Below are 27527 nucleotides of genomic sequence, written 5' to 3' on the forward strand. Positions count from 1 at the left end.
TCGCTCTTTTGTGCTTCTTGTTTTAAACTTATATTTGCTTTCTGAGCAAGGTCGCTGCTTAGCTGACCAACTTTTAACAACTGGAAAAGGCATGTTTGGTGCTCCGAATACTTCGTTGCTGGCTCTCGCATGGGAGAAGATGCTTTTAAGGGAGGCAAGTGCTTCTGCTCTATGATGGGCTTGTAGGTGGGAGCATGAGAAGGTAACGTGGCAAGATGCTTTTCTAACGATAGTTTTTCCTTTCACCACAAAGTGCTAAAGCTATTGCTGCAGTGCAGGAGAACACGACAGGCAGAGCTCAAAAAAATGTTGTGTTATAGCTAATGAGACTGTGCTAACGTGCTGCTCAGTGGGGATGAATTATCTTATTTATAGGCACATGGTTAAACGTTTCCAATTTAAATTGCTAGCAAGAGGCTCTGGGAAAATGAAATTCTTAATATATTTGTCTTTATGGTTAATTTGTTCTTTAAATTTCCTGGGGTGTAAGGGTGCTCTCCTTTCTGCTGGCTGGTGGGTGGGGGAGCCAGCGGGTGGTTGCTTTGTCTGGCAAGTGGGACAGAGTAAAAGAGGGGTTAAGTGTGACTGTAAAGAGCCAGTGTTTGAGACAAGACTAGTTAAAAAGACAGTGCATTGTGCCTGCAAATGGGCTGCCCCAGGGAATAAAACCACTTCACTGTGTGCTGTTGTCTTCTCACATATTTGGCTTCTTGATTTCCATTTCTGTATATATTTATTCCTGCCTTGAGAAAAGCAATGTAATTCAAATCTGGCTTAATCCTCCCCACTGCCTTTCTGTGTAGTATAGGTAAAAATCAGCGATGCTGCGCACGTGGTGGTGTTGCCTGCCCAGAGAGGAAAATAAGTATGCTCCAGTTTTTATTCAATAGAGGAAAACTCAGCAAATATAGAGCCCAAGAGAGGGTCAGCCTAACAGGTATTAGCAGGATGGAGACCCACCTAAAAGTACTGGCCAGCCCTGAATTGCGGGCTGGACCCCGGGCATACAGGTGTGCTGCTTCTGGTGGATCACTTCATATTTTTTTTTTGGTCTCATTTTTATTAGGAGCAGGCATCAGAGAGCAGCCGTGGGGTCCAAGGAGCCACATTTTCTGGCTCAAAGCCACCCGTTGCGCACCTGAGCTGCCCCAGGGGTGGGGATGGGGGAACATCAGCAAGCTGGCAGGGTACATTCAGCATGCTTTTATGAGGTGATTTTGAAGTAGACTGGTCAAAAGAGAAAAGTCATAGGATCAATTTGGGCTGGAGAGTTGGGACCCAGACAGCTCATAAATGAACCAAATAGATGTAATTATCTGGATATCAAAAAGCATCGTATTCACTGGCTTTCCCCACCCCCTTCTAAATAACTGACCTAGAAGAGTGAAGTGTAGCTGGTCAGACTGTGGCTAAGATCCATAATTGACTGTAATGGGAAAATTTGAAAAAAACCCTCAAAACCATTTGAGAAAGGGGTTAGTGTTTGTTTTGGCATGTGCTGTTTATTGGCAGGAGGAAACAGAAGAAATTGCCCTTTACAGAAGTGCAGTCAATAGGAGAGCATGTCAGGAGGCCGCTGGTCAAGGTGTTTCAGAAGGTTGCATGGTGTTGCGCAGGCATCAGTGTTGCCATTTGGCCACATGAGCATCGAGGAGGTACCAAGCCTGGAGGAGCTCTTGAGAGTTTTGATGTTCTCCTTGAGCTGGGACCCTCCTAACTTTCCATCAGAGCTATACATTGAGAATAAGCTTGTCTGTCTACCTGATGGACAGAACTAATTGTTTCTTTAAAAGATTTTGAACTTTCAAAGTATCCATCCTATGACAAGAATACAGCAGGATTTCACTTTGTTTTCCCGCTGGTCTTTGTTGTAGTTAAACTATGTTATTTCAGTGCTTCTAGAGGAGAATAATAGCAGCACTGCCACAGTCTGCATATCCTTATCTGCACTGCATATCCAGTTATCTTGCCATTGCCACAAGAAGAAAGATGAGCTACACAATGCAGAAATAATTATGTGTTAAAAGGAGAATTTAGAAGCTGCAGAGTGGAGAAGACCAACAAGGCAGAGCTGCTCTTGAAACGGTGAATGAGCCAGAGGTCCTGAGGGATGGTTCTGCTGATGGATACTGCAGAAGAGAAAACAGAAAGGTGAACCAGACTGATGCTGGATAAGTACAGTGCCAGGCGAAGCGAGGGGTAAAGGTTGTCTGGAGCCCCTTCACAGGGAGCTCTGGAAGCACGGTCAAGTGCTAAAGCCCTCACTTAGGTGAAATACTACAAGCAGAAAATGAATTCAGACTCTGACAGTTTGATCAATGAGATGAATGTAAGATGGGGCTGGCTCAGCGCAGGCTTTGTGCTGCTTGGTCCTACCCCTGAGAATCTTGCAGAGCTCAAGGATGCACTGGAGAAGCAGGGATTGACTTCCAAGCTGCTGTGGGACCATCTCTGGCTAGGAACCAAATTAGATACTTGAAGGAAAATCCTAAACGAGCAATCTGCTCTCCAAGAACCACCCCCACCCACCCCCCTTTTTCCCTCCCAGCAGGAATTAAAAACCAGACCTTCTCACTCTGAGCAATGCTGTCCTTCTCATGCAAGTCAGGAAGTCTACAGCGATGGCCAACTGCCTCAGCCTCCTTTGCCCTTGCCTGCCTCCTCCCTGTGTCTTTCCAAAGGGCATGGAGCAGAGAAGTTTCACCCAGGACCTTTCTTGGTTGTTCCCAGCCTTAACCTCCTCTTGTGCTCCAGGAGGGTCTGACCTGTGTCCACATGATGGGCAGGAGCTGGAGGGCAGTACAGACCAGGAAGGATGTGAGGTTTGCAATGTAGGCGGTGGTAGATCTCCACCTGAAGATCTTCCCTGATACGAAAGCAATTTGTCAGTGGTTTAGTGCAATGTGGTGAAGGTTCTTTATAACAGTATGGATGTGCTCTGAAATAGTGGCTTTCATTTGAACCAGAATTCAATATAAATTTTGAATCTTTGGTTACAGATTTGAAAAAAAATAAATGACAAACCAGTCATTTCTGTGCACTGTTTATATCCCTTGCTCTTTTTGGAGTTAGATTACGTTGGATATATCCAGCTTACAGGCGTCAGTGAAGAGCCCCTGTGCCATCTATCTCAAGCCCAGTAGAAAATATCCTAAATGTCTCTCTTTCCTCGTTTGTAGTCAAAACCATCTGTAATGCAGGGGATGTTTCATAAGAACCAGCTACCTGGGATGTGTCTATGAAGCACAAATTGTTGCCCCTGGAAAAGGAACTATTGATTTAAGCAGCTTGAAAGTGCTTAGTAGACACAGTTGGGCTGCAGAATATGGAAAAGAAGATGGGGGTGGGCTGTGAAGAAGTGTAAGGCTTTAAGAAGAGATTTAAGTTCAGATGATTGAGCTTTTTTAAAACTTAAAAATCTCTCTTCCTTTTTTCAAGGGTGAAGCAACTCATCTGCCCTAGCTTGTCAGAAGATGTTTAAGTGACAGCTTGATTAGACCACACCATGGAGAAGACAGATGGTATGGAGGCTATAGGATGGATGTTTGCTCATTTGTTTCTTGAAAAAAACACCCTAACCGAGCCTTGAAGTAATGTCCTTACCAGAAATACTGTAAATAACTTGTTTTCTATAGATAGGCAGTAGGGCCAGGAGATGAAAAATGCATCATTCATGTATTATGCAGACTTGATAAACCGCAGCCAGAGCACAGTCACAGCTCTCGGTTCAGCACATATTGTCCTCCTGTCCTCTGTGGTGCATAGCCAGGACAGATCTCCTCTGCTCCCACTGTCCGGGCTGTGCTCTTGTGCTGTATTACCCCATGTGATGTTTTCCCTCCATCATTCCTCTGACTTTCATGTGCTGCTTCCCCTCAGAAAAGCATCTGCATCTCAGTGATGCTCTGTGATGAGCAGCACCGAAAGCCATGCCAAGTTCTCCTGGTCCCCACGCAGCTGCTACACCAGGATGGAGACAAAGGGAGCAGCCATGAAACCTGGTTTCTCCTGGTCGAGCTGCTCCTCCTTGTCCTCACGGAGCGCAGCTTGTTTGGTAAGAGGTGCGAAGCAGCCCAAACCGCTGTGGTTTGAGGGACTTGTGCATAAACTAAAATGAGCAATGATGCTGCGGTTTGACTACTTAGACCCTTAAAGCCTAAATTGGGGGCTGTGAAATTTTGCAGGCTGGATCCGACTGTATTAAGTTGTATTAAACCAGGAGCCTCGGGCTGCACTGCTGGAGCCGCACGGTTTGCCTGTGACGGCTGGGTGGGCAGACACACTGTCGTGCATTTCATGGTGATTTACCTCAATTAAAAGCTGCGCTCGGTGCCGTGCAGCCGGTCACCTTGGGAGGCACGTGTTTCGCATGGATGCGGCTGTGTAAAGCAGCCCCGGCTGGCACTGTCTGGGTCCAGCCTCTGCCTGGTGCTGTATTTGTCATTTTCAAGGAATAATTTGTGACACGGTGTTTGCAGATGAAACAATGCAATGATTTTCCTGCTTGATGTGCCACTGAAAAGTTAAAACCAAACCAAAAGCCTTGAAAAATGTAATTGTCACAGATTGGTTCCGCCTTCTGTTTTTGAGCTGGATTTATTATACATCGGGCAGCTCTTTATACTTACACAGGCACGTAGCTCTGCCTGCAAAACCTGCTGTTTGCTTAATTGCCAATTAGAGCCATGATTTCAGCAAATTTTCAGCTTCCTCAGTGCAACAATTACCTGATTCACCTCTGGAAAACCGTATCAGACCTTTATGCGTGTTGCTGTGTCTCTGCAGCTTCACCACGAGCCTCCACAATGCTGAACGGCAGCCCCCTACCTGCCTGAAACTGAGACGAATAAAGCAGTAACATTTCCCCCCTGCTCTAAATATGCTTTTTGTTAATTTTTTGGTGTCTTCAAAATTCATGCATCTTGTTGTTGTTGTTTCAGCAGACAGACAGCCACCCAAACCTGATGGGGAGAGGGAGCAGCCCCGCAGCCTCCCTTACTCCGTGGAGACACCATACGGCTTTCACTTGGACCTGGACTTTCTGAAGTACGTGGATGACATCGAGAAAGGGAACACCATCCGAAGGGTTCACATCCACCGGAAAGCCAAGCAGCCAAAATTCAGCACCCTGCCCCGAAACTTCAGCCTGCCTGAGAACAGCTCCCGTGCATGCACATCTGCTCCCAGCAAGAGCTGGACGGCAACCTGCTCCTTCCCCCAGCGAAAGGCATCGCTGGGGGCGGAGGAGACCCCCCATCCTCTCCTGCCCAACGAGGCACCCTTGCCAGCAACTGATGAGCTGGCTTACCGGAGAAAAGCCCTTCTGACGGAGACGTGGCGGCAGGCAGAGCTGGGGTGGCAGGAAGGTGAGCTCCGGGGGCGGCCGCAGCTGCTTCGAGCCTCCAGCATGCCTGCTGCACTGCCGCCTGGCCAGCCCCTGCCGCGGGACGGGAGGGTGCCCTCACCCCTCTGGCCACCTCCCCAGCACTGCCATGACCGGAGTGGCTCCGAAAGCACGTTTCACCCTGTGTTGCATTCGTCCGGCTCCGACAACATAGTGTTAAATCTCCCCCGGGAGATGAGTTTGGAGGAAGATGTCTCCTTGGGGCATCCCGGTGGAGGCAGCCCAGGACCGATGCAGATGCAGTCGCTGTGGCAGAACCAGCATCCTGCGGCGCCGCAGCTGCAGGTGGTGATGGAGAGCGGAGGTGAGGAGGGCGATGCCACCGACACCAGTGGTCGCTCCGCCTTGACTGGGAGTGAACCAGCATCACTGGCTGCCAGCCAGCTCATGGAGGAGAACACGAACCCTGGGGAAAGGGAGTTAAGTGTGAGTGAAATGACTCCGAAGGTGCTGAAGCAAGTTGAGGAGGGGAGTGTCTGGGCTGAGGAGAACAAGGAGAGCTGTGGTCCTCAGCCTTGTGATGCTGGAGAGCCCGGTGGGGTTGCTGAGCTAAAGCAGCAGATTGCTGCTCTGGAGGAGCAGCTGGGCAAGAAGAAAGAAGAGCTCGAGCAGATCAGGGCAGTGCTGGAGCAGCAGGATCATGAGATCAAGGAGAAGGAGAAAAGCATTAAGTTACTGGCCAGCTCTAAAGCTCAGCTGGAAGAGAAACTGTGCCGGGAAAACACCAAAGAGGCCACGGCGCTGTCCAGGTGGAGCAGTGGGGCTTTGCAGTGCTATGATGCTGCGGTGAACACCGACCTCTCGCAGGTAACCGGGGCCAAACAAGCCCACGATAAAGGCATCAACGTAAATATCCCAGTCTCCACCAAATCCGTAGGATGCAGTGTCCAGAGAGCAGACAATGCAAACGTGCAGGCAATGAAGCTGGGTGCTCGGAGAGATCCGGGACTGACAGATGCTCACACCAGCGTCAGTGGAGAGGGACCTGGAAGTTTTGGTGAAGCTGGCGTCAAGGCTGGACTTCATGCACCATGCTTCACCCAGCTGAAGATTGATGAGCACCTCGGTGATGACAATCAAAATCACAGGAATAACTATGGTACCCAGAGTCTGGCTGCTCATGCTGTGAGTGCAGAAAGCTATCAAGGAACAAGAAGTGGCTCAAGGGCAGGTGAAAACGAGGCAGGCTTTGGAGAAGATAAACCTCAAGATGGGCTGGAAGAGGACAGTCCCCCTGACCATGAGGATCTCCCTGCTGTTGACCCCATCAGCCAATACGTAAAAAAAATCCAGGAGCTTTTGCAGGAGCAGTGGCTGTGTTTGGAGCATGGCTACCCTGAGTTAGCAAGTGCTATTAAACAACCGGCCTCCAAGCTCAGCTCCATTCAGAACCAATTAGTTAATTCCTTAAACTCGTTGCTGTCCGCCTACTCTACGCAAGGGCCCGCCGATAAGGAGAATTCGAACACGCACTATCAACAGTTGGGTAAATAACACTGGCACAGGTTTCAACCTGTCTGGGCCAAAGCTCTTCCCATTATTCAAGTGTTGAGCGGGGATGATGCAGTGGTGTAATTAGTATCAGTCAGATCAGAAATAGCCCCTCCTAAACATGTATGAGAAAGGCAAATCATAAGCTATGTGGTCTTAAATGAAAAAAAGCAAATGATGCAGGAGCTGATAAAGCTGTGGCTCAGTTATACTCGGGATCAGCTTCAAAAATTGGCCATACTTTGGGCTATCCCATCAAATAACTACTTTTCTCAATTGGGAATATGGGACTTATGCTCATCTGGGGTAGACCTGCATATGGGGTTCACCAGAACCAAAACCAGTCCACGCTAACTGAGTAACTAGGCTTGGGAAGAGGCCTGTCCCCACTCACAACCATTTGTCTAAAATAATTTTGGCTTATATGAAAATGAGAACCCAAAGGCTGTGGAGGCGGGGGGTGGGGGGGAGGGGCTTGCAAATAGATAAGTGACCTATTACTTAAAAGCAATACATAATGAGACTATCCAAAGTCTGATGGAAAGACTCATCTGTGTAGTATTATAGGAGATTTATAGAAGAGATTTCCAGTACATTAGTATTGGGGAAAAAAATAAATAAATAAACATTATTATAAAAGTAAAACCTACTTATATTCGTAGGACACATATATAATTTCCAGTCACTTTCTTTATATTCCCAGTGACTTGGAGATGTTTGAGACCTGTATTTTAGAGGTGCCAGGGCAGGTTCATGTTGTGGCCAGGTGCAGCCATAATTTTGCAAGACATAAAAAGAATCTCTGAAGATGAAGAAAGATACTTACAGTTGTGATTTGTAGTTTGTTGCTAGAAGTTGGTAATAGTTACTGATAGTTATGGCACATCTGCTTAATTAATCTATTATTTTGTATTTTGCTAGAAATCTCTCCAGCCACAAGTCTTAAGTCTATCATGAAAAAGAAAGGTTATGGTTTCCATGCAGGAGGCAATGGGACCAAAAAGAATCTTCAGTTTGTTGGGGTAAATGGTGGGTAAGCATCTGTTCAGAAGACAAAACTGCCTTTTTTATCATGTAATGTTCTCTATATTGCTGAAGAAGTCATTCTTTTTTCCCCTCCAAACCTCTTGATTAAAAGGCCCTTTGAAACAGAGCTTTTCTCCCTTCTTTAATCCAGCACTGATAACCTGTAGGTAACCCCGTAGTAAAGATGATGGTATTTTCAGAGCAGCAGGGGCCGCCCTGGGGACAGACACCCTCTGCACACCCATCTTTTGGGGCTTCCTCCAAAACCCAGCGGGGTCTTTGGGGAGATTCCCACTAACTTTGGTGGGTTTTGGAGGCGGTCAGCACTGCCTGGGTGGGCATGCTGCCACTAACCTGCCTCCACGCTCCAGCGACGACCAACAAAAGTTGGTTCAGGGACTGAGAAAAGACTATTCTAGTAAATAAGGAATTACCTTGGGGCGAAGGAGATATTTTAGGACATGCTCCAACACCCAGTTCCTAACGCCCTTTGAGCTAGCTAGATACAGCGTGTGCCGTAGGTGTGTCTCTAAGGGCAGCACTGGCACATCTTCTACCAAGGAGTATGTGTGCTGGCATGCAGAGGGCAGGGTGCATGTCACTGTCCCTCCGCTGGTTTCTGCAGACAGATGCTTCTCTGACTTCCCAGCTTGATGGCTACTGCTGTTGGGTTCATCAGGTGTTACTCTTGTGTGGAGCTTCTGCCAACAGTTGCTGAAATAGGTACAACCTGTAGCAAGTAAAGGAATCTTGACTAGCCTGAGAAGAGTTTTGGGATCCCTCAGAGTGAAATGTTCTGTCCCGTGGAAGATGTTATTGTTATTAATGCTTTTGGACAAGCAGAAGAGAGGTCTTTCTGGTGGGGCTGCTCGAATGGTGGACTCGGGTCTGTGCTGGAGCTGCAAACCCAGTTTTTGTCGAGCAATCTTCAAGGCTGCCAACATGCTGCCTGTCCCACCTGGCCACAGGGCCTGTGCCAGGTCCTTGGCAGCTCCGGCCTGGAGGCAGCACACAGCCCTTGCCTGGCCGCGCCGGGGCTCGTGCGATGGACAGCCCTCCACACCAGCCGAGTAGTTCCTGAAGTAACCTTGCCTGCTGCTAATTAACTGCTTCTGTCACACTCCTGCTGGCTTAAGAAGCCAAAAACCAGACTAACCCCCAGTTTGGCTGTGGCTCTAACCTTTTAACTTGTCTATCACTCTGGGCTTCATCCAAGGCCCATTGGAGTCAGTGGGTGTCTTCAATGAGTCTTGGTCAGGCCCCGTGGTTGCCGATGGGGAAGGAGTGAGTAACGTGTGGTGTCCTCAAATAGCTACGAAACGACTTCAAGTGAAGACACAAGTTGTGAAGAGAGCCCATCGGATGGCGACGGGGAGAGTGAGACGGAGAAAAGAGCTGATGATTTGGAGCCCACACAGGCAAAAGCTGGAGGTGAAAGCAAGGGGGCTTTGTCGGGGACCTCCTCGCAGGAGAGGCGTGAGGGTGATGACCTGCAGGAGCCACCAGCAGAAGTGCCTTGCACTCAGCAGAAGGCTGACAGGTAACCAGAAAACCAGGCAGCGATCCTGCTGTCCATCACGTTTCTGCAGCCACAGGATGCGCAGCGCTGCATTCAGTTGCTCCTACAAGGCTGGGGTCAGGGCTTCATCTGCTCAGTGCAAAGGCAGCCACTTGCCTCCGTAGACATGGGAAAAGGCTTTAAAGAGCTCAGTATTTTTTGAGTTGCTACAGAATCTAATGGGGATTGATTCAGGCCCTACGCTTGACTGGGGAAAAGATGGAGTGAGTCATATTTGGTGAGAATTAGCTCATTTTTCCCCTCTCATGTAAAGTTTCACAGTGAACTTCTTTGCAGATTCAGGAACAAGATCCTGCCCCCCCACCCCCTTTAAGGATTCTTGCACCTGATGAAGTTGACTGTACAGCTCAGGGACTCTGGACTTAAACACTTATTTAACGGCTTAATTTTGTACCTAAAATGTGTCCAGTCAGTGGACAACTTGTGTCCATAAAGTTAAGCACTTAGTAAGTGTTGAACATATTCTGACCTAAACTGCATGTTCTCCTTCCTGCTTCAATACCTCCTGCACGTTTTGTCCAGTGATGGATTTACAGAAGTATTTTCCCTTTAGATGCAAACCCTCTGAAGATTTCCTTGCCGACTGCCAGCTGCTCAGCAAGCACCTCTCAGAAATCAGGACCACAAGCGACAAGCATCTGGTACCGATATTTTTCAATCCCGTTTCAGATGAGGTTCTCGCGCTCTGTTACATGTAATGGATAAGATTATCCTGACGGCACGTTGCAGGCTGTGCCCTCCCATGCCATGGACAGCTTTGTGAGGAGAGGGGCGGAGATGAACTCTGAGTCAATTTTAGAATAGCCAAAAGAAATGAGAAGGGGGAGGGGGGGGCGGGGAGAAGATGAAGGTTTTCTCTGCTTACTCATTCAAGTTACCACAGGAAATGCCTTTCCCCCTTAAGTTATAGCAGTAATCACAAAACCACAAGCTAAAGACCAGCTGGGGGATGCCGGAGCAGAGGACAAAGTGGTGTGGGGTGAGGTGCTGGGGCAGCAATTGGTTTGCAGGATGACTACCCAGGAGTAACGGTGAGACCTTGGTGTTTTCAGCGGCACATTCTGAGCACCGTCTGCCAGGAGTGGTTCCGGGTGTCGAGCCGCAAGTCTTCCAGCCCAGAGGTGGTTGCAGCATATCTCAAGGCATTGGGGGCCATCCAGCCCCAGCTCCTGGTGATGGTGGTGAACCTGGCTGACAGGAACGGCAACACGGCGCTTCACTACAGCGTTTCCCATTCCAACTTCCCGATTGCAAAGCTCCTGCTAGACACAGGTAGGAAGAGCCACTCTGCTGAGCCATGGCTTTCGTTGGGTGTGGGTGGGGAAGTTACTTGATGTTGCTCTTGGCAGTGGGGCACAGTCCCAGAGGGGATGGCCACGGTGTGCAGAGCCAGGTAACAGGGTCCATAAACAGTCTCAAATATGGCAAACAGTGAATGAGATCCAGGGTCTTCCCAGGGAGTTCAGTCAGGAGCAAAAGGAGGTGGGGCTGGGGACCAGCTGCCACCTAATGCAAGGGCGCCATCCAGTAGCCAAGCATGGGGCTAAGGACCATCCAGGAGGCAAATGCAGGGACAAGGTCCATCCAGAAGACATAGCTGATCTGAAAACCAGCATCCTCCCCCACAGCTTGGCCACGGGCCCGTGGGTGTGGGCACAGGTCCCAGCTGAGGCTCCTCAGGGCTGTTAAAGCTCATGAAGGCCCTCAGGGCCCTGACACATCTTAAGGCAGGGGCCCTCAAACTGCGGGCCGGATACGGCCCCCCAGGGTGCTCAATCTGGCCCCTGGTATTTACAGACCCCCCCCCGCCCCCCCCCCCCGCCGGGGGTTAGGGGGGGAAACCAAGCAGCCGCAGATGACTGCCTGCCACTGCATCCGCGCCGGCCCCCTGTTTAAAAGGTTTGAGGACCCCTGTCTTAAGGGCTTTGCAGTCTGACTTTGGGGACGGCTCGCGATCCCTGTGCCCAAGGGGTGTCTCTCACAGCCCCAGTCAGGTGAGATGGGGTGGCTTCCCAGCTTCTTGTAGTAGCAAATGCCACATCATGGCTTGGAGCAGGAGGGTCAGATCCCTGAGAGCATAACAAACCCTACAGCGCTGCAGAAAAACCCCATGTTAAACTATTGAACTTTCAGCATGTGATGAAGAAAGAAAAATCTCAGCTGAGCTAGTGTGGGGGGTGGGGGTGGTGGAAACCGCACACATGCTCCGAAAGAATAAAGGCACTTTGGCCTTTTCTCATGGGCCAGACAATCTGTTGAATGTTGGGGAAATGGCAGATTATCATACACGTCTATAACCTGATTGTTGCTGCAGACTTGCAGAGAGCTGTGGCAGTTTGTCCCCTTCTGCTGCTGAGTGCCCAAGGTGGCTGGGTCCCTGGGGCAGGGCTGGACCCGAGCCCTTGTTAGACACAGCCCATGCCTCTGGTGGAGCTGTAAATAGGGGCTTTGGGGTGGAAATTGGGTGAAATGGGGCCAAGACTGATTTATGCTGTTCATTGGGTGATGCTCGTCTGTCTGCTGCTCCCTTGCTGCAGGAGTTGAAGCAAACAGCCCACAGCTCCACAACTGGCATGTGCCCAAGGCATTAATTGTCCTCTCCGGCACCCTTTTTTTGTTTTGTTTCGTTATGGTCTTCAAAGTTAATTGAGTTGACCTTAGCAACTGTAATTAGCTCTAGCAATGCATAGCACCAAGGGCCGTTTAATGCTGCGCTCACGAGACTAGATATTTAACATGGGGAAATCTCAATCCTGTACAATTATGGAAACTGTTTCTAGGAATATAAGATGTCACACATTCTATAACTTTCTCTTTGCTTCCCATTCCCTCCGGTTGATTCAACATGGGGCTGAATCCTTCCCATGCATGGTACATCGCCTGCCAGGTGTGTGCCGCCTGGACCTGCAGAACCGCGCTGGCTACACAGCGGTGATGCTCACCCCGCTGGCAGCTGCCGAAACAGGTGAGGACATGGAGGTGGTGATGAAGCTGCTGAAGGAGGGAGACGTCAACCTGCGAGCTGCCCAGGTGTGTCCCTGTAGTTCTGTTGTTTCTTTGAAAACCAAGCGTGGCCCCGTGTGGGATCGTGCCACGGGCGGAGGGCAGCCAGCCTGCAGTGGGTATTTATTTGGCAGAGGCATCTGTGAAGTGGCTCCTGCTGAGCTCGTCGTAGCCTCCTGTTTATGGCCGTCACTGTGCGACGCCAGTTCAGGCTGAGGCATCACCATGTCCCCGGTAGAGATCTCGGGCTGCGGCGGGGTGTATCATTTGCATGTGCAGCGCCAGGCTGAGACTCGGCAGCAGACAGTGGGTTGGAGTTGCTGCTTCCCAAAAGTTACAAAAGCAACCTCAGTTGAACTGCAGCGTGGCTGCCCACCGGCTCCCTGTGGAGGGACGCGGGAGCTGGGTAACATGAAGAGGCTAAAGGGAGGCTGAAAATTTTGCAAAATGATTTTTCTGGGCTAAAAAATCAGAAGTGATACCAGGGAGGAGCAGCATGGGGTAGGCCCCAGGGTATAGGAACCCCAGGTCTGCCGGCAAGCTGTTGTTTCAACGGTGTCACGCATTTTGGTCTCAGGATGACAGTGCCCTCATCCAGCTTTTCTTCCAGCCAGCTGTAAAAGTTAGTCTGGAGCGAAGTTAAAGTGCCCAGGAGTGTTAGGGGGACAACTGGGACGTCTGGGGCAACTGGGAGCTGGGCAGTTTGGCCATGCTGCTGCAAAGACCCTCCGCATGGACAGGGCAGTGGTGCAAGTGAGCAGGCATCTCTCACACCACCTGCTGAAGAGCCCCAGGGTTATTTAATAACAATATGCAAGAAGATGCAATATGCATTAATAATGTTATTACTCTCTATCTACCATGCAAAAAATATATGCAATTATATATGCAATAATAACATTCATTATTATTATTCTTATTGTTCTATAACGGTCTGAACGAGCAGGACTGTAGCAGTGGGTGAGGGGTGCTCAGCCTTTCCCTGTGCGGTTGCAGGGAGGCCAGACTGCCCTGATGCTGGGGGTCAGCCACGAGCGGGACGACATGGTGCGGGCCCTCCTCGCCTGCCAGGCTGACGTCAACCTGCAGGATGAGGAGGGGACGACGGCCCTGATGGTGGCCTGCCGGCAGGGCAACGCCGACATTGTCAGGCTTCTCTTGGCCCAGCCCGGCTGCCAGGTCACACTGACAGACAAGGTGAGGCTCCGGAGCTGCGCTCGGTCCCGTACACAACCTCATGTGCACTGGGTGGGGAAAACTCATGTGGGATCACAGTTTACAGGCAGCAATGCCCAGGGGGTGGGTTTTAAGTGAAGAAGTATCGTTTTGGTCTTCTTTCTAGTCAGGGGACCACTTTTAGGAGAGTAGCCCTGGTTTCGGTGCTTGCTGGATGGGGTGGCTGTGGCAGCATCCTGCATCCCAGCCGTAGCCTGGGCAGGAGCACTGGGGGAAGAGCCCAGCCCAGTGTAAATCTGAAAAAAACCAGATGAAACCCTGGCTATGGAATCAGCAGAGCTTCAGCTCCAAGAAATTAGCAGCAACTAACTCCCCGCTGAGAACAGACACCTCTCCAGGGGGTTGCATGGGATGGGGCTGGGCTGGGAGCAGCCTAGCTGGCCAGTGGAAATCTGCGTGGGCTCACAGCGACAAGCTGCGTGGCTGTGTGTATAGTTACTATACTTGTAGTTCTAACTAAATTACAGTTTTGTCTAAGATGCTGGGCAGCACCGGGACCAGGAGAGGGCACGGCAGGGACGCATTTTGTGCAGTTGAGGTTAAACCCCAAAACACCACGGGAAGGTTGCAGGACGGTGACTCATTTTAAGCGAGGGAGTAAGTGCAGGGGAGGAGGTTTTGGGGGTAAACTGCTGGGCAGTGAAATACCCGCTGAGAAATATCATCAGCGCGCAGGTTGCAAATAGCAGGGATGGGGCCAAGGAGCGGAGGCGGTTGAGAATGGAGCTGGGTGGATTACAGGAGTGGCTGGGGCGAGAGGCAGGAATTCGGGCAGTAACGTCTTCACCTCTTCCCTCCCCGCAGGGCGGTAACTCAGCCCTGTCGCTGGCCCAGCGTGCTGCCCGCGAGGACATTGCAGCGCTCCTGCGAGCCCACGCCGAGCAGAGCCCGTCCCTCTCTGCGTGACCAAGCGGTGAGAAGAAAGTGGGATGGGGAGTGGGGAACAAACTGCTCCTTCCTGCAACAGCCCTGCTGCTCGCCTCGGTGGCCACGGCCGGTGTAGTAGATTTCCATACGTACAGGGGGATGAACCCTGTCAGTTACCTGCGTGTGTTCCCCATGGCTAATTCTCCTCATTAAGCCTGTTTACACCCCCCCTAATCTATGCACATTGCCACAAATGATTCCAAGCTCTCCTATACACTCCTTTTGGTACAGATTTGGCAGGTGAGCGACCAAAATGAAGGAGAAAAGCACATTAGAAAAGCAATACTTAAGTCTTTTGTAACCTTAGATTATGTTTGTCCTTTTAATCAACTACTTAACTGTATCTCATTTAACTTGTAAGTTTGTGTTCTAATATTTATTATTAGCTCTTCTGTATGTAGCGGCAGGCAGTGATTATTCAGTATATGTAACGACAAACACAAGCTGGATGGATTATGTAAAGTATAAAATCCTATTTATGTTTGCTTATGTGGGTCTGATGTAAGAATTAAAAATTAATGCTCTAGGAAAATATTTGAGTATACCAGACCCAAACACACAGACATTGTTTTGCCTGTATTTGGAATTACCATATGGCTCTTATTTTTCCTAATTAAGTTTGAGCCAACAGGGAAGCGTAGCCCATTGACATGCACCGTGCATCAGCACATGTGATGCTCAGGCACAGCAGGGTGGATCAGGTTATCCCAAGCATGGCACAAGATGATCACAACAGATTCCCATCCCAGGATGCATTAATGTCCGAGAGTTTGGTGGAGTGACCTTGCTGACAGATGCCTTCCGGGCAAGCATCTGCTCTCCCCTTTCCCTTGTGCTTAACCTCCAGATGCCCAAACCACTCCCAGCTAAAGCCATGCTGTGATTTAGCTGCTGGAGTTGGCTGGTGCCAGCTGCCCCTCCCCCCACCCCGCCATGGGGCACCCACAGGGTCAGTCCAGCATCGCCTCAAATCATACGTGGGGCAGGGAGTTTCTCTTAAATCCCCCTGCTGCTGCTGAAGAGGGAGGGCTCCAGCCCCACTTCTCCAAACACCTTTATACTGTCATTAAGTTGCTCTGTGCTGGGAAATGCCGTTTCGTGAGGCTGTGCTGCACCAGGACCCAGTGGATGCCCTCCACAGGCTTTGGGGGACCTGGATGCCACCACCAAAAGCCTGGATCTACTTGCCAAAACTAATTAGCTAACTAGGGAGATTTGCTTTTACTTTTCTTTCTTTTGTTACTAAGCAGAAGTTAATCCTAGACTACTTTGGTTACTTCCAAGTCAATTCACATCACGATGAAATCTCTCTTAAGCTGCCTTTACCCTTCCCTCATATTGCAAAGCCGCTGACGAGCCCCCATCCTCACGCCGGTAACACTTACCGCCTTGCAGGGAGGGGAGGACAGCCCCTGCCCTCCGTTTTCCATGGAAATCTGCCATCTGCTCCATTTTCTTTCCTCGTGTTTTCAGAAGCATTCACCATCTCAGATGTCTAGGCGCCTTTTTTTAACTCTATCCCAAAATGCAGTTACCTCTTTTGCATACAAATAAACTCGAGTTAAACCTTTACCTGCATTTGCTCCTGTGCCTGTCCCCATTGCCACGGTGCTCTCCCAGTGTGAGGCAGCAGGGATGCTCCGGTGGACAGGGAAGGACAGCCAGGACAGCCCTCGGCCCGCGGTGACTGCACGTATGTGCACATGGTTAAATCAGGCATTTTTGAGGCGTTTCTTCAGACCAGTGCCCCCCGGAGGTCCCATGCCCCAGCTCCCCACACAGACAGGGCAGGGTGGGAGTTTTTTTGCAGGAATTGCCCCGATTTATGTTCCTGGGGGCTGAGCACTGAGCACCCAGAAGCAGTGTGAGCACCCACAGCATGGCCACCAGGCCCCGGCTGCAAGCAAAAAGAGCTGTAATAGCATCCAAGTGACAATTTTCACTACTTCCCCGAGAGCTCTGGAACTGCGCTTGCAGAGAGGAATTTCACTTCAACTCTGGCTGCTGCCCAGAGTGAGGTGAACTTTCTGGCTTCAACATAAGAAGCCAGAACATGGGAGATTTTCTGCTAAGGATGAGGGTGGCTTTGGGAAGCACCTGCCTTCTCCTGCCCGTGGAATTCCTAGGGATATTGAGCTCACTGTAGTGCGACTCAGGGAGAGGTAACATTTTCGCGGTCTGCTGCAGCACACGCTTTGCTGCCTTCCCCTGCCTCCCTCCACATCCCCACCCCGGCAGCCCAGGCTGATTAACTACATCCCAAGAATGTTTGTTTGCATTCCTTTGCCTCGTATTTCCTCTTTTCCCCTCGATCCATCTGCCCCGTGAGGAGCAGCTCCCATGGGGTGACCCCCCCGAGCAGCTCCTCCGCTCATGTGGAGCCCAAGGGACCACGGATGGTTCGGTGCTGCCCTCGGCACCTCCCCCTGCCCAGTGTCACGCTGCAGCAGCACCAGATTGCACAGAACCGACAGAAAATCGTCTGCGGGATCCCAGTGCCACAGAGGGCCCCAGAGCCAGCCTTAATTTATACGGTAGAGATCAAACTAAATATAGACAAGCAAAATACATCCCCAGTGCGAGCGCTGTACAATACAAATGAGAGACAATTAAGTCACAGCAAGGAAAGAAATTAATCTAATGATCTTTACGAGCTCACCATCTATGAACTGATTAGCTATGAAGGGAAAGAATGACGAGAAACTCATCTGAACACGATTTTTCCACTCTCCTTATGGCCATTTCTAGCGTATCCCTTTCTCTTGATGCGAGGAGGGGAGCGGGGACTCTGATGGTCTCATCCAAGGCACCTCCGTGGTCACGGAGGAGCGCGGCACTGTGCAGCCCTCAGCATCCACACTGGGACTGAAAAACAGCATCAGTTCCAGTGATTCTGTGGGTTCTCCCCTCTAATTTACCGCTACCTTCAGAGAAAGCCCTCTGCTACCCAGATGTTGTCCCCCACCCCAGACGCACACAAGGCCCTCGGGTGTCCCCAGGGATGCCAGGACTGCCTGAGTGTGACGCTGGACACCAAAGGCTTTGGTGGCAGAACGGGGATGGCAGTGCCAGAGGGGAGATGCCAGAGGAACTGCAGCCAGCTCCGCCCAAGGTCCATCCTGGTAAAAGGGGACGCTGGATGCCTGCAGACATTCAAGGCCAGGCGGGATGGGCTCTGAGCAGCCTGATCGAGCTGGAGATGTCCCTGCTCGCTGCAGGGGGTTGGACTAGATGGCCTTTAAGGTCCCTGCCACCCCAAACCATGAAGTCTGTGATTCTGTGCCTCATGCCTGGAGACCCCACCCGCAGCCGGCAGGCTCCAGCTCCATGGCAAAAGCAGGTTCTGAAGCCACCATATAAGCACACAGCGCATGACCCTGAAGGGACTGTGCTGGGGCATGGACCCCTGGGGGAGTGGAGCCCCCAGCCCTCCTCTGTGCCCTGGCTGACCTCACTGGTGCCGGACCTGGACAGAGCCACGCGAGACCCTCTCACCCCAGCTGCCTTCTGCACGTGGTTTGGTGCCCGTACCCATGCCAGATACAACACACAAAAGAAACCAGCTGGTGGCTTCCCCCCTCCTTACCGAAAACCAGATGAGCCCAAATTGTTCCTCCTGCCTCTTGCGCGCTGCCAAGGCACGGGAGCAACGCCTCCCTGGGGTGGGGGTGGGACACATGGAGCTGCAGCCATGCTGTGCCCACCCGGAGCAGGACAGCCCCCACGGCCGCCCCCGTGCCGTCCTGACATCAGCTCCAAGATATGCAAGAAATGAAACCGCCGCCCAGTCCGTGGCTAAATGTGCGGTCCCTGTGATCCAGCAGGCCTGGACAAAAGGCTGCCTTGTGCTCAGCGCCTGCGGGGTGGCGAAAACCTCACAGGGCTCGGCTGTGGGGCGGCAGGCCTCTGGCTGGGGAAAGAAACAGCAAAGCGGGCTCCATCCCTGCTGTGGGGATGCAGGTGGTTCCTCGGCATCATCTTGAGATCACACAGCACAGAGAAGGGGATGGAACAGTTGCAGTGATTTGCAAACGTTGTCCAGGCTACTTTAAACATTGCAGTTAGCTTTTGTTAAAGGTTAACTCATTTCTTCTGCTGTAAATATCAAGTATCCTCAGCCCACGGCACAGAGGAGGGCCCGCCCAGGAGCAGGGCCGGGAGCCCTGGGCAAGAAACATCCACTGGCCTCCGCGGCGGGGCCATGGCCACGTTCACAGCACAGGGAGAGAGCGGACCACCTTGAGCCCCATGTGCGCGCCGAGTCCCATGCAACTCGTGAACACAACTGCCACTGGTAATTAAATTGGTGGGACCGCAGCCAGGCAGTGAGGACATGCTGTGGCTTCACTCCTGTGACCTCTGTGGGCCGTTGTCTCCCCACATGGGGTGACAACTGGGTGCTGGGATGAGTGTCTTAAGGCTTAATGCTGCAGGAGAGGCAAAATCGATGGCTGGCAGGTTTCTCGGGTCCGACTTGAAGCACAGGGTACGAAACACAATCGCTTCTGCTTTCTCTTTCTTCCCCTCGTCTTGCCCACACAGGTGGCAGAGAAAATCAGCACCTCTCAGTTTATCATCCAGAAACCGCCCCATCAGCAGCTTGGGTGCTGTCAGATCAGTGACTATCAGCAGCATTTAATATTTTTAGAAGAGATGAATGTCTCGGTCACAAAGGCAGATTTATTTGCCAGAGGGGAATGAGCTGCCACAGGGGCAGCGTGTCGGGCACATTGACAGCACCTCCGCTTTGGGGTGTTTGGGGCCCGGCTTCCACCCAGCACCTGGTCCTGTCTCCACACCTCGGTGGGGAGGGGCTGCTTCACCCCGCTCTTGCCAGCCACAAAGCGCAGTTATCAGCAGGGGCAAGACGGGCTGTGATTTAATTTCCTAGAAATCTCTTGTGGTACTCAGACGTCTCCTCCTTTTCGCAGCACCCACCTATTTGCAGGGGAAAACGCCAGCTCAGAGGTGTGGCAGTTTGTCTTTCTTGGTTTGAGCTGAGAGGACAGAGCATCCTTAGAGCATCCCTTGGGGCAGCCTCTCTGGCAAGCCACCAGGCCCGGGCCGAATGCAGCAGAAATACAATATTTTGTCAATTGCTCCATCTAGTGCCATTTCAGCAGTAAAAGCAGTGAGAGCACAACAATCGGAGCCAGTGCAGCCACCGCGGCTGGGGCTGCGCAGCGTTCCCTGGCCGGTCTCTGTAGTGGTTCGGTGAGGATGCGCAGGTCCCTGCCCTGGTCCAGCACGGGTGCCATCAGCCGATGGCAGCTGTGCGGAAGGGGCTCGGGAACGCACTGCCTCCCTCGCACGCTGCTAGCTGGAATGGAAAGCAGCGTAAGAAAAGTACTACGTGAATTCTTAATAGTTAAAAATGCTCATAGGGAGTATTACATTTTCATGGGCAGATGTTTCCATATAAGGGTTTATAGTCCCGTTTTGAGAAAGATGAGAGAAATACGATAAATGAGACAAAGGCGCTCAGTCCTGGGTCTGCAAGGTAAGAGCAGATTTAAAAACTCTGGCAGGGTGTGCTCCAGCCACAGAGGAGGTGAGGACCAGTTGCCAACACACCACCAAAACCCAGGCATCACCCGAAGGCCAGGGACCACGTACCCCTGGCAAGTGCCATCTGTGAGGGGAAAAGCTGGTGCTGAGGGGGTTAAACAGCACATGGCCAACAACAGCTCAGCTTTACCCTGCACAGGGTGACACCAACACCGACAGCAACCGTTACCATTTGCCACCCCACTCCCCAATTTAAAAACCAGCAATATTTTAAAACATTTGCCCACATAATAATCATAATCTGTCCAGTTTTATCTGCTTCCCCCAATGCAGCAAGTGAACAGGTTCTTGTGAGCATCAGGAGCTGCGCAACGATTCCTGCTTTGCTGGCCGGAGCAGTGAAATACCCAGCTAAGAAATAAACCCATCTGACAGGCAGGTCCCACATGCACTCCTCACTGGCTAAAGCTGCTTTCCAGCGAGCAGCGGCAGACACCAGGCCAGTATATCCTCAGGAAGAAAACTTGCAGAGAAACCGTGGCAGGGACTGCCAGCAATGCCAGCAGTGGGCGTCACCAGTAACAGGGGCTTCTTCTAGCTCAAACACAGCTTGGAGCAAAAAACGTCCCTGTTGAGAAGTGTTTTTTGGCATGACCGTGCTGCAAAACATCCTCTCTGGCGCACAAATCCACCCCATCTCGTAAGGTGAGCACTAAGGCCTGTGCCAAGCACCATCGGTGCTGGGGGATACAAGAGCCCCCAAACCCTGCAATGGGCCGTGTGAGGAGGCATCGGGCTCCTGCCCACGGTTTAGCCCTTTGAGCTGCGGTGGGAGGACAGGGGGTACCGCTGGGGCCCAGCTCAGCCCTGGGGGCTGCACGCAGCTCTCAGCAAACACATCAGGCTGTTGGTCCTCACATCTGTCTCGTGGAAGCTCCCAGGTGTGGCGTCACGCTCTCGCTGTCTCCCATCCGCATGAGATTTCTGCTGAGTTTGTGTTTTAGGAGCACCGCTGCACACAAGCGTCCAGAGTGTCCTTTTTCCTTGAATGGTAACGAATCTGTAAAAAGGCCCACCTGGCAGAGAGGGGAAAGGAGGGAAAGATAGCGCATTGCTGTTTAGGGGAGTTTCTTTTCTGCTGCATACAAATAAACCAGAACCTGCAGCAAATGAGTCCCAGAGTGCCAGGAGAAACCCATCTTCTAAACATGTTTATTTTCAACAGATGGCCTGTCATATCTGCACATCAAAGTGTTAAAAAAGAAGAAAAGAAAAAAATAAAGCCAATGAAGGGCTTTATGAGATGGAAGAGACCATTCCTGTTCAAACTGCAAACAAGTAACCCTCCCAGAAAGTACATTTCTTCAGGAAAAAGGAGACCTTTGAGGACCTCTTCTTTTTTTGGTTTACTTCTTCCTTGCGGCAGCTCGCTGGTGATTTTGTAAAGGCAACTGCAGCGTCATGTCACTTCTGGAGAGAAAACCTACTTCCTAGGATGATGGAAAGGAAAAGCCAAGCTCAGCAGGTCTGCATTCTGCCCAAGGCATCCTGGATGGGAAACACAGCAGAATAACCTCACGCAAATGTGGTTTTAATTGCTACAATTACTTTGATTAGGATGTGATTTTTAATTTTAACTGGGCAGTTACAGAGGCATCACACCTACAGCCAGGGCTGCTCTATCAGGAATAAAGAGGTTTTATGCTGCTAGTGAGTATTTTCCTTTGTGTGCAGGAATCAGAAATAAACTCTGCTCCAACCCACCAGACTTGTGAAAGCAGCCGAGACCTTGGAGCCCACCTGGACAGGGCTGAAGGCAAGGTCAAGGTGATTCATGTTCCTTTTCCATTTGGGATGCTGCAGAACATGGATCTCTGATGTGCTGCTATCCTAAGGGGTCCAGTTATCACAGGATTGCGTGTTAGAGAACAAAATGTCCATTGCTACTAAGAGGAAAAACAATGACCGTGACAGTGTTTAACCAGAAAGTAAATACACCTAAATAATGGACATGGAAGTGTGAAACCGTGGAGAAAGATGATAATGGAATTATATATCAATGCTCAGCACAACTGTAAAAACTAATGTTTTATACATGTGTAATGTTAAATTAATTCATTCCAGTTCTTCCAGGCGAAGGTACATTAACTGCTCCATCTCAGCATAATCATATTACCTCAACAGGCTCTATATATGTCATACTTCCAGGGTGGTAATCGCCATTTGATTAATTACAGGGAATTTAGAGGCATTATGGCAATTCCTTATGCAGCAGTATAACATGACACAGTCCCCTCATCCCTCGCGGCTGACCTGCTGTTCGCACCGGCCCACCATCCACTGCCACGGTTCACGTCGCTGCCCGAGCACTGTCCCAGGCTGCACCCAGCGGGCGCTTCAGGAGCTCAGTCGTGCTTGGCAGTGGGGATCATGCCTGGACAGACTTTGCTCCCTGGCATGCTCACGTGGTGGGGAGGGCACAAAAAACTTACAGTACCTCAATCCCAGCCTTTGGAAGAAGTCTAAACATAGGTATAACTTGCCTTTTCCTTTGCAGATTTAGCCAAGAAAGGCGAACAGCTCTAAGATGGTTCCTGGTGATGTCAAGAATGTCCTTGATGGTGTCACTGCAAACGGCAGGCTACTCCCTGTCTCTCCAGGTGAGGAAGCTGATGGAGGGACTGTGGACAGCATGTGGTCCTTCTGAAAGAAAAGGCTCTGACAGCTGAGTCCTCAAACCAAGGCAGAGGCCCCTTTCCCACTGGTACATACGAGCAGAATGGTGGTGAATGGCACCTCTGAAGGGCTGCGAGAGGCCTATGGTAGAGATGCTCCTCCTGCAAGCATCCTTTGTGTTGGTTTTGATTTCTCCTGGCACAATAACAGCCACTTGGCACCTGTGTCTTCATCCCTCGGTTTTGCTGCCCCTGCACCAGATTCTTGGTCTCTCAACCAAACCATTTTTGGTGGCATTCCCCTGATTAAAAACTACTTACCAGGCTGGAGCCACCTCAGTGGGTGGCTGTATCTTTCCGCCGGAGGGCAGATGTGCACAGGGAGGCTCCCTGTGACTATCTCACTCGGGGTCAATCCTTCTACCTGGATACAGAGCCTCGGCTGGCTGTCACCACAGCCAGCTGTCACCGCAGCCTTCCATCACTCCTACAGTGACTGCCGCTCCTGCTGCCTGAGAAGGGCAGTCACAAGCCCTACTTGGGATAGCAAACAAAGACATCTCATGCAACAGATTTTAACAGTGACTTAAATAAAAAATAAAAATACAGAACTACTTATGTAACCGAACTTTATTTAGAATCTTTGAAGTCATAAAATGTCTCATTTTACTGATATACATAAACATACAATCAGGAGGTTTAATTACTTTTTCCCTTGCACAGAAATAAAGTTTTAAACAAACCAGAACACCTCAACCCAGACAAGCGTAATGCAGATTTAATTATCTAACTTGGTCCTGCACATACAGCACACGCTTCTCTGCATGGTCACTGGTTTATCTATTAGTTGCAATATAACTCTTGGCAGTAATATATTCAACACACAAAGTGCAAATTACAAGAAGCAGAAAATGTTCTCTCTCATTCTGAGCAATAAGAAGTGCAAAATATCTCAGCCCATAAATTCTATTCTTTACGTATATGAACAGTATGTGCATAATAGGCTAATAAATAGCCACGTAAAACTTCATAGATTAAATGTGGCAACATCTTAAAGTAGGAATGCAACAGTTATAAAAACATAATCAGACAGAGGAATCATTACATTTTGTTCATGAATTCCATACACTATTTCTGAGTGTACCTCCTTCACCTACCCGCCTTTAACTTCTGCATACCCTGGATACTTCTGCAACCAAACACAGTTTGTTAAAACCTCTCCAGTTCGCTACATCTGGACATATTTCTGTGCGTCTACAATCAACGTTCCACTAACACCTCCCTTGGCAAATCAAATAGTGCAGTGAGAAGCCACTGGAAATGTGAGGTCTCTTCCAGGCACTGTTGATGAAATACCAACTAATGGCTCCAGCAGGCTAAATGCACTTTGTGATTACCTACGAAAACTTTTCAGTAAAGTAAGGAAAACTGTTTCAATTAGAGCTAATCACAGCTTGCTTGTTTCAGCGTAGCTCATCTCACTTCAGTACCTGTTCTCCTACATAAAATGGGGAAATACCCACTCTAGCTATACCATACCTAACAACACTACCTTTAACACAAACCCCACACTACTCAGTTATACCGCAGATTTTCAATCTTCTTTCTGTTTAATTGCAGGGATTTTTCACATAAAACAAGCAGCCAATTTCGACACACCCCCCCCCTTTCATTTCTCCCATCATCATTACAAATTACACCAAATAGTCCAAATCAGACTGGGCTTCTTCCTCTAAAACCCTACTGTTCCTCTGGATAGGAAGATTAAACCACAACGACTTGCATTGCCATTAATCTGCCTGCCAAATTCATTTGCTAAATCACTACGGCCACAGTCATATAATCACTGCAGGAATGGTTGTGACACGGAACGAAGTTGCTAACTTCTGGCTAAACGTTCCTGCATCCCACCCCCACTGCACAAAGCAGGACAGGCCTTGGGAAGGCTCCTCGCGGGCTTCAGCACACTTTCACCTTGCTTAACTTAAACCGAAAAAACAGCCAGGGGCTTCGACTGAGCCACCTGACTCACTGGAGTGGGCTGAGGGATCCCCTTCTGCAAGCTCTGCCCTGGGGAGGACAGGCACAGCAGCCAGCCCCGGGACCACATAATCCTGAACTGCCACAGTAGTCTTCTGCGGCGATCATCTCACCACTGCCTGGTGTTATTTGGTATTAGCCAAAACTGAACTCCAGCAGCCCCAAGGAAGAAGCATCCGCTGATCCGTGAAAGCCTCTTCCTGCACTATCTGATCCTGGGGAGACTTTTGGAAATGCAAAACGGTTTGCTGGTTTGGATTAACTTCATCTAGCCTTAAAGACAACGTGCAGAGGGACTGCTCACAATCATTACTAGAATTACAGGATCACATTGCCGAAGCAAACTTTTTATCTTCATTAAAGTTTCAGGATGAACAATTATGCTGCAACTTGGCACAACAACAACTGCCTTTGTATGCAACATGCCTGGCATATATCAGCACATTGTTTCTTCTTTAAAAATACAATTAGAATAGAACGAGATACGTTGTTGTTGTTCATGCTGCCTAAATATCTGAAAAGGCTCAAACATTTTAAAAGCCTAAAAAAATAAATCTCCCTTTCCCCTAGTTTATTTTTCATGCTAAAGGCTGCAAATTGACACATCACAGTAATTACCTCTGACTAACTTCCATAGACCTACCCAAAGAGATAAACATGAGAAGTTCACATTTGACTATCAGACTTACTGTGCCGAGCACAAATAATTTCCCAGAGGAGAATTTGATATTTCATCATTTGGAACAGTGGTAATTTAATTACATTGCTAATGTTTTCTGGCATACTTGAAAGGACAATTAGCATAAGTAAATCATGAGTGAGATGACAAGTCACTCGGCATTTATTTCTGCTCATCAGATGAGATCAGTTGATGATCTAAATTCTCGTTTGTGTGCGAACTGATTCCAGGTTCAGCAGTTGTAACTGGGGTTCAGACTAGTGGGGATAAACTGATGTATAAATAAAGTAAAATGGACATTGTTCTTTGAAGTTTCTTAATTAAACTTGTTCAGAGAAACCTCAAAAGCCGCCAGAAGTAGGGGAGGGCGGGGAGAAGGGCTGATAAATGAGGAAGGCTAAATGAAGCTCGAGATGCACACTACCCTTTCTGGCAATGGGGTGAATACTGATTCATTTTTGCCAGGGTTTGCTTTATATCCTGCTCAGGGCTGAACAGTATTATTATAGCTCTACTGATGTTCTAAAATAATTGTACTTATCTCTGCAAGCGCAATGACATTCATGATAACACCGTTAACGTTACAGTTCCTTTCTGGCGCTTCAGAATAGCTACAGCTTGCTCATGAGTAACACCTTCCAAAGCTTCCCCATTAACTGCTAAAATCTGATCACCACGCTTCAGTCTGCCATCGTCCGCAGCTGCTCCCTGCAAACAGCAAAGCGAGTCATTAGCGGCTGGTAGCATGGAACCCTCCTGTCTCTCAGAATGCTGATGGATGAAATGAGGAGGGATGCAGCACTGGAAATCCCACCGTAGCTGGGTGGGGAACATGGGAAATGACAGTGCTGAAGTCTCCCTGAGTGCGTCAACCGTTGCCCATCGCTCACCCTGCCTATCCAACCCTGCAAGATCTGGGGCACTGTGGGTGGGTGATACACCCTCGGGAAGAAGAGAAAACTCATCCCTGAAAAAACTGCGGTGTGAAGGCTGGTCCTGGCTTTTATGATAATGGGGAGGCTTGTTAAAGCAGCGTGTAAATGCACTCCACACCCAGGGCTGAGAAATGGGTTAAAATGTGGGGAGGGAGAGGAATGCAGAGCTCACGCAGCAGAACAGCCTGGGTACTGCCCAAAGTCACGGATGGAGCAGGGCTCCATTGAAGGTCCTGAGGAGCTCCCACAGAGCTTTAGTAATGGCTGTTCTCCTCCAGAGGCCTCGGTGCAGCTCTTTTATCTAAATCCTGAGCCCTGCCCTGCCCAGCGGTTGGCTCATGGTGTCTACTCCTGCTCCATGGCCCCAGCAGTGACTGCACTGTATTCTAGCTTTGATTAAGGGTTTCTCAGCTGTGCTTACATCTAGAGACTTGTAAATCTAAGCATCAGTTTAAACACATAATTATCTTCCCATGTTAATAGCTGAACTGAACCATGTTAATAACTGGCCCACGTTGAGCACATTTCTAGCAAGGGGATGGGTGGGAAAAGGGGCACCCCTCCCTTCACACTAGCGGCCATTCTGGGGCTATGCTGTGTTGTGTTTCTTCTTCAGCTTTGGTGGCCTGAGCCACTCTGTACTTGGGATGCCCAAGTGCCCCCCTGGCAACTCAGGGCCGGGGTCAGAGATGGGCTGAGGCAGCTGTGCTGTGAGTGGCTCCAGCACACAGGAGTGGAGCACTCACCGAGAGGCATGAGAGACAAGCTGGAAGCAAGGGAGAATAACTAAAGCCAGGACTGATGTGTAAGCCAAACAATTAATTATCAAGCCACAAGGTACGGTGTTTTTGTCTTTTGGTCTTTTTTCTCATTGAGGTGACTATCTGGGCAGAGGAGCTTATTGCTGGTTCTGCAGCTGAAGCTCAGCCACAAAGATACAGGAACGGTCTCCTCTCCTGTACAGTGGGGAAAGTGATGCCTTCGTACCTCTTGGGAGGCTCTTTGAGATTTACAGATAGAAAAC

At 49.9% G+C, this 27527-nt stretch overlaps 2 protein-coding genes across 7 annotated transcripts in view; one reads left to right on the plus strand and one right to left on the minus strand.

The window, feature by feature from the left end:
- Nucleotides 1–23460, plus strand: part of KANK4 (KN motif and ankyrin repeat domains 4) — a 44133-nt gene extending 20673 nt beyond the window's left edge. Inside the window, exons 6-15 of one of the 3 annotated variants that reach the window (XM_037404761.1) lie at nucleotides 3439–3521; nucleotides 4941–6890; nucleotides 7817–7928; nucleotides 9234–9461; nucleotides 10054–10141; nucleotides 10553–10772; nucleotides 12388–12530; nucleotides 13500–13700; nucleotides 14544–14652; nucleotides 22732–23460. In XM_037404761.1, the coding sequence (XP_037260658.1) occupies nucleotides 3506–3521; nucleotides 4941–6890; nucleotides 7817–7928; nucleotides 9234–9461; nucleotides 10054–10141; nucleotides 10553–10772; nucleotides 12388–12530; nucleotides 13500–13700; nucleotides 14544–14645 (3060 nt within the window). In that variant the 5' untranslated portion in view covers nucleotides 3439–3505 and the 3' untranslated portion in view covers nucleotides 14646–14652; nucleotides 22732–23460. Of the gene's footprint in view, nucleotides 1–3438; nucleotides 3522–4940; nucleotides 6891–7816; nucleotides 7929–9233; nucleotides 9462–10053; nucleotides 10142–10552; nucleotides 10773–12387; nucleotides 12531–13499; nucleotides 13701–14543; nucleotides 16245–22731 lie in introns of those variants that run through there. The other 2 variants (XM_037404760.1, XM_037404762.1) reach the window with 2 other exon arrangements.
- Nucleotide 23461: 1 nt separating this feature from the next.
- PATJ (PATJ crumbs cell polarity complex component) overlaps nucleotides 23462–27527 on the minus strand; it is a 157147-nt gene continuing 153081 nt past the window's right edge. For all 4 annotated transcript variants that reach the window (XM_037404759.1, XM_037404756.1, XM_037404757.1 and 1 more), the window contains exon 45: nucleotides 23462–26276. In XM_037404759.1, the coding sequence (XP_037260656.1) occupies nucleotides 26130–26276 (147 nt within the window). In that variant the 3' untranslated portion in view covers nucleotides 23462–26129. The remainder of the gene's footprint in view (nucleotides 26277–27527) is intronic.

Source organism: Falco rusticolus, chromosome 11 (assembly GCF_015220075.1).
Source record: "Falco rusticolus isolate bFalRus1 chromosome 11, bFalRus1.pri, whole genome shotgun sequence".
In the NCBI taxonomy this organism is placed as follows: Eukaryota; Metazoa; Chordata; class Aves; order Falconiformes; family Falconidae; genus Falco; species Falco rusticolus.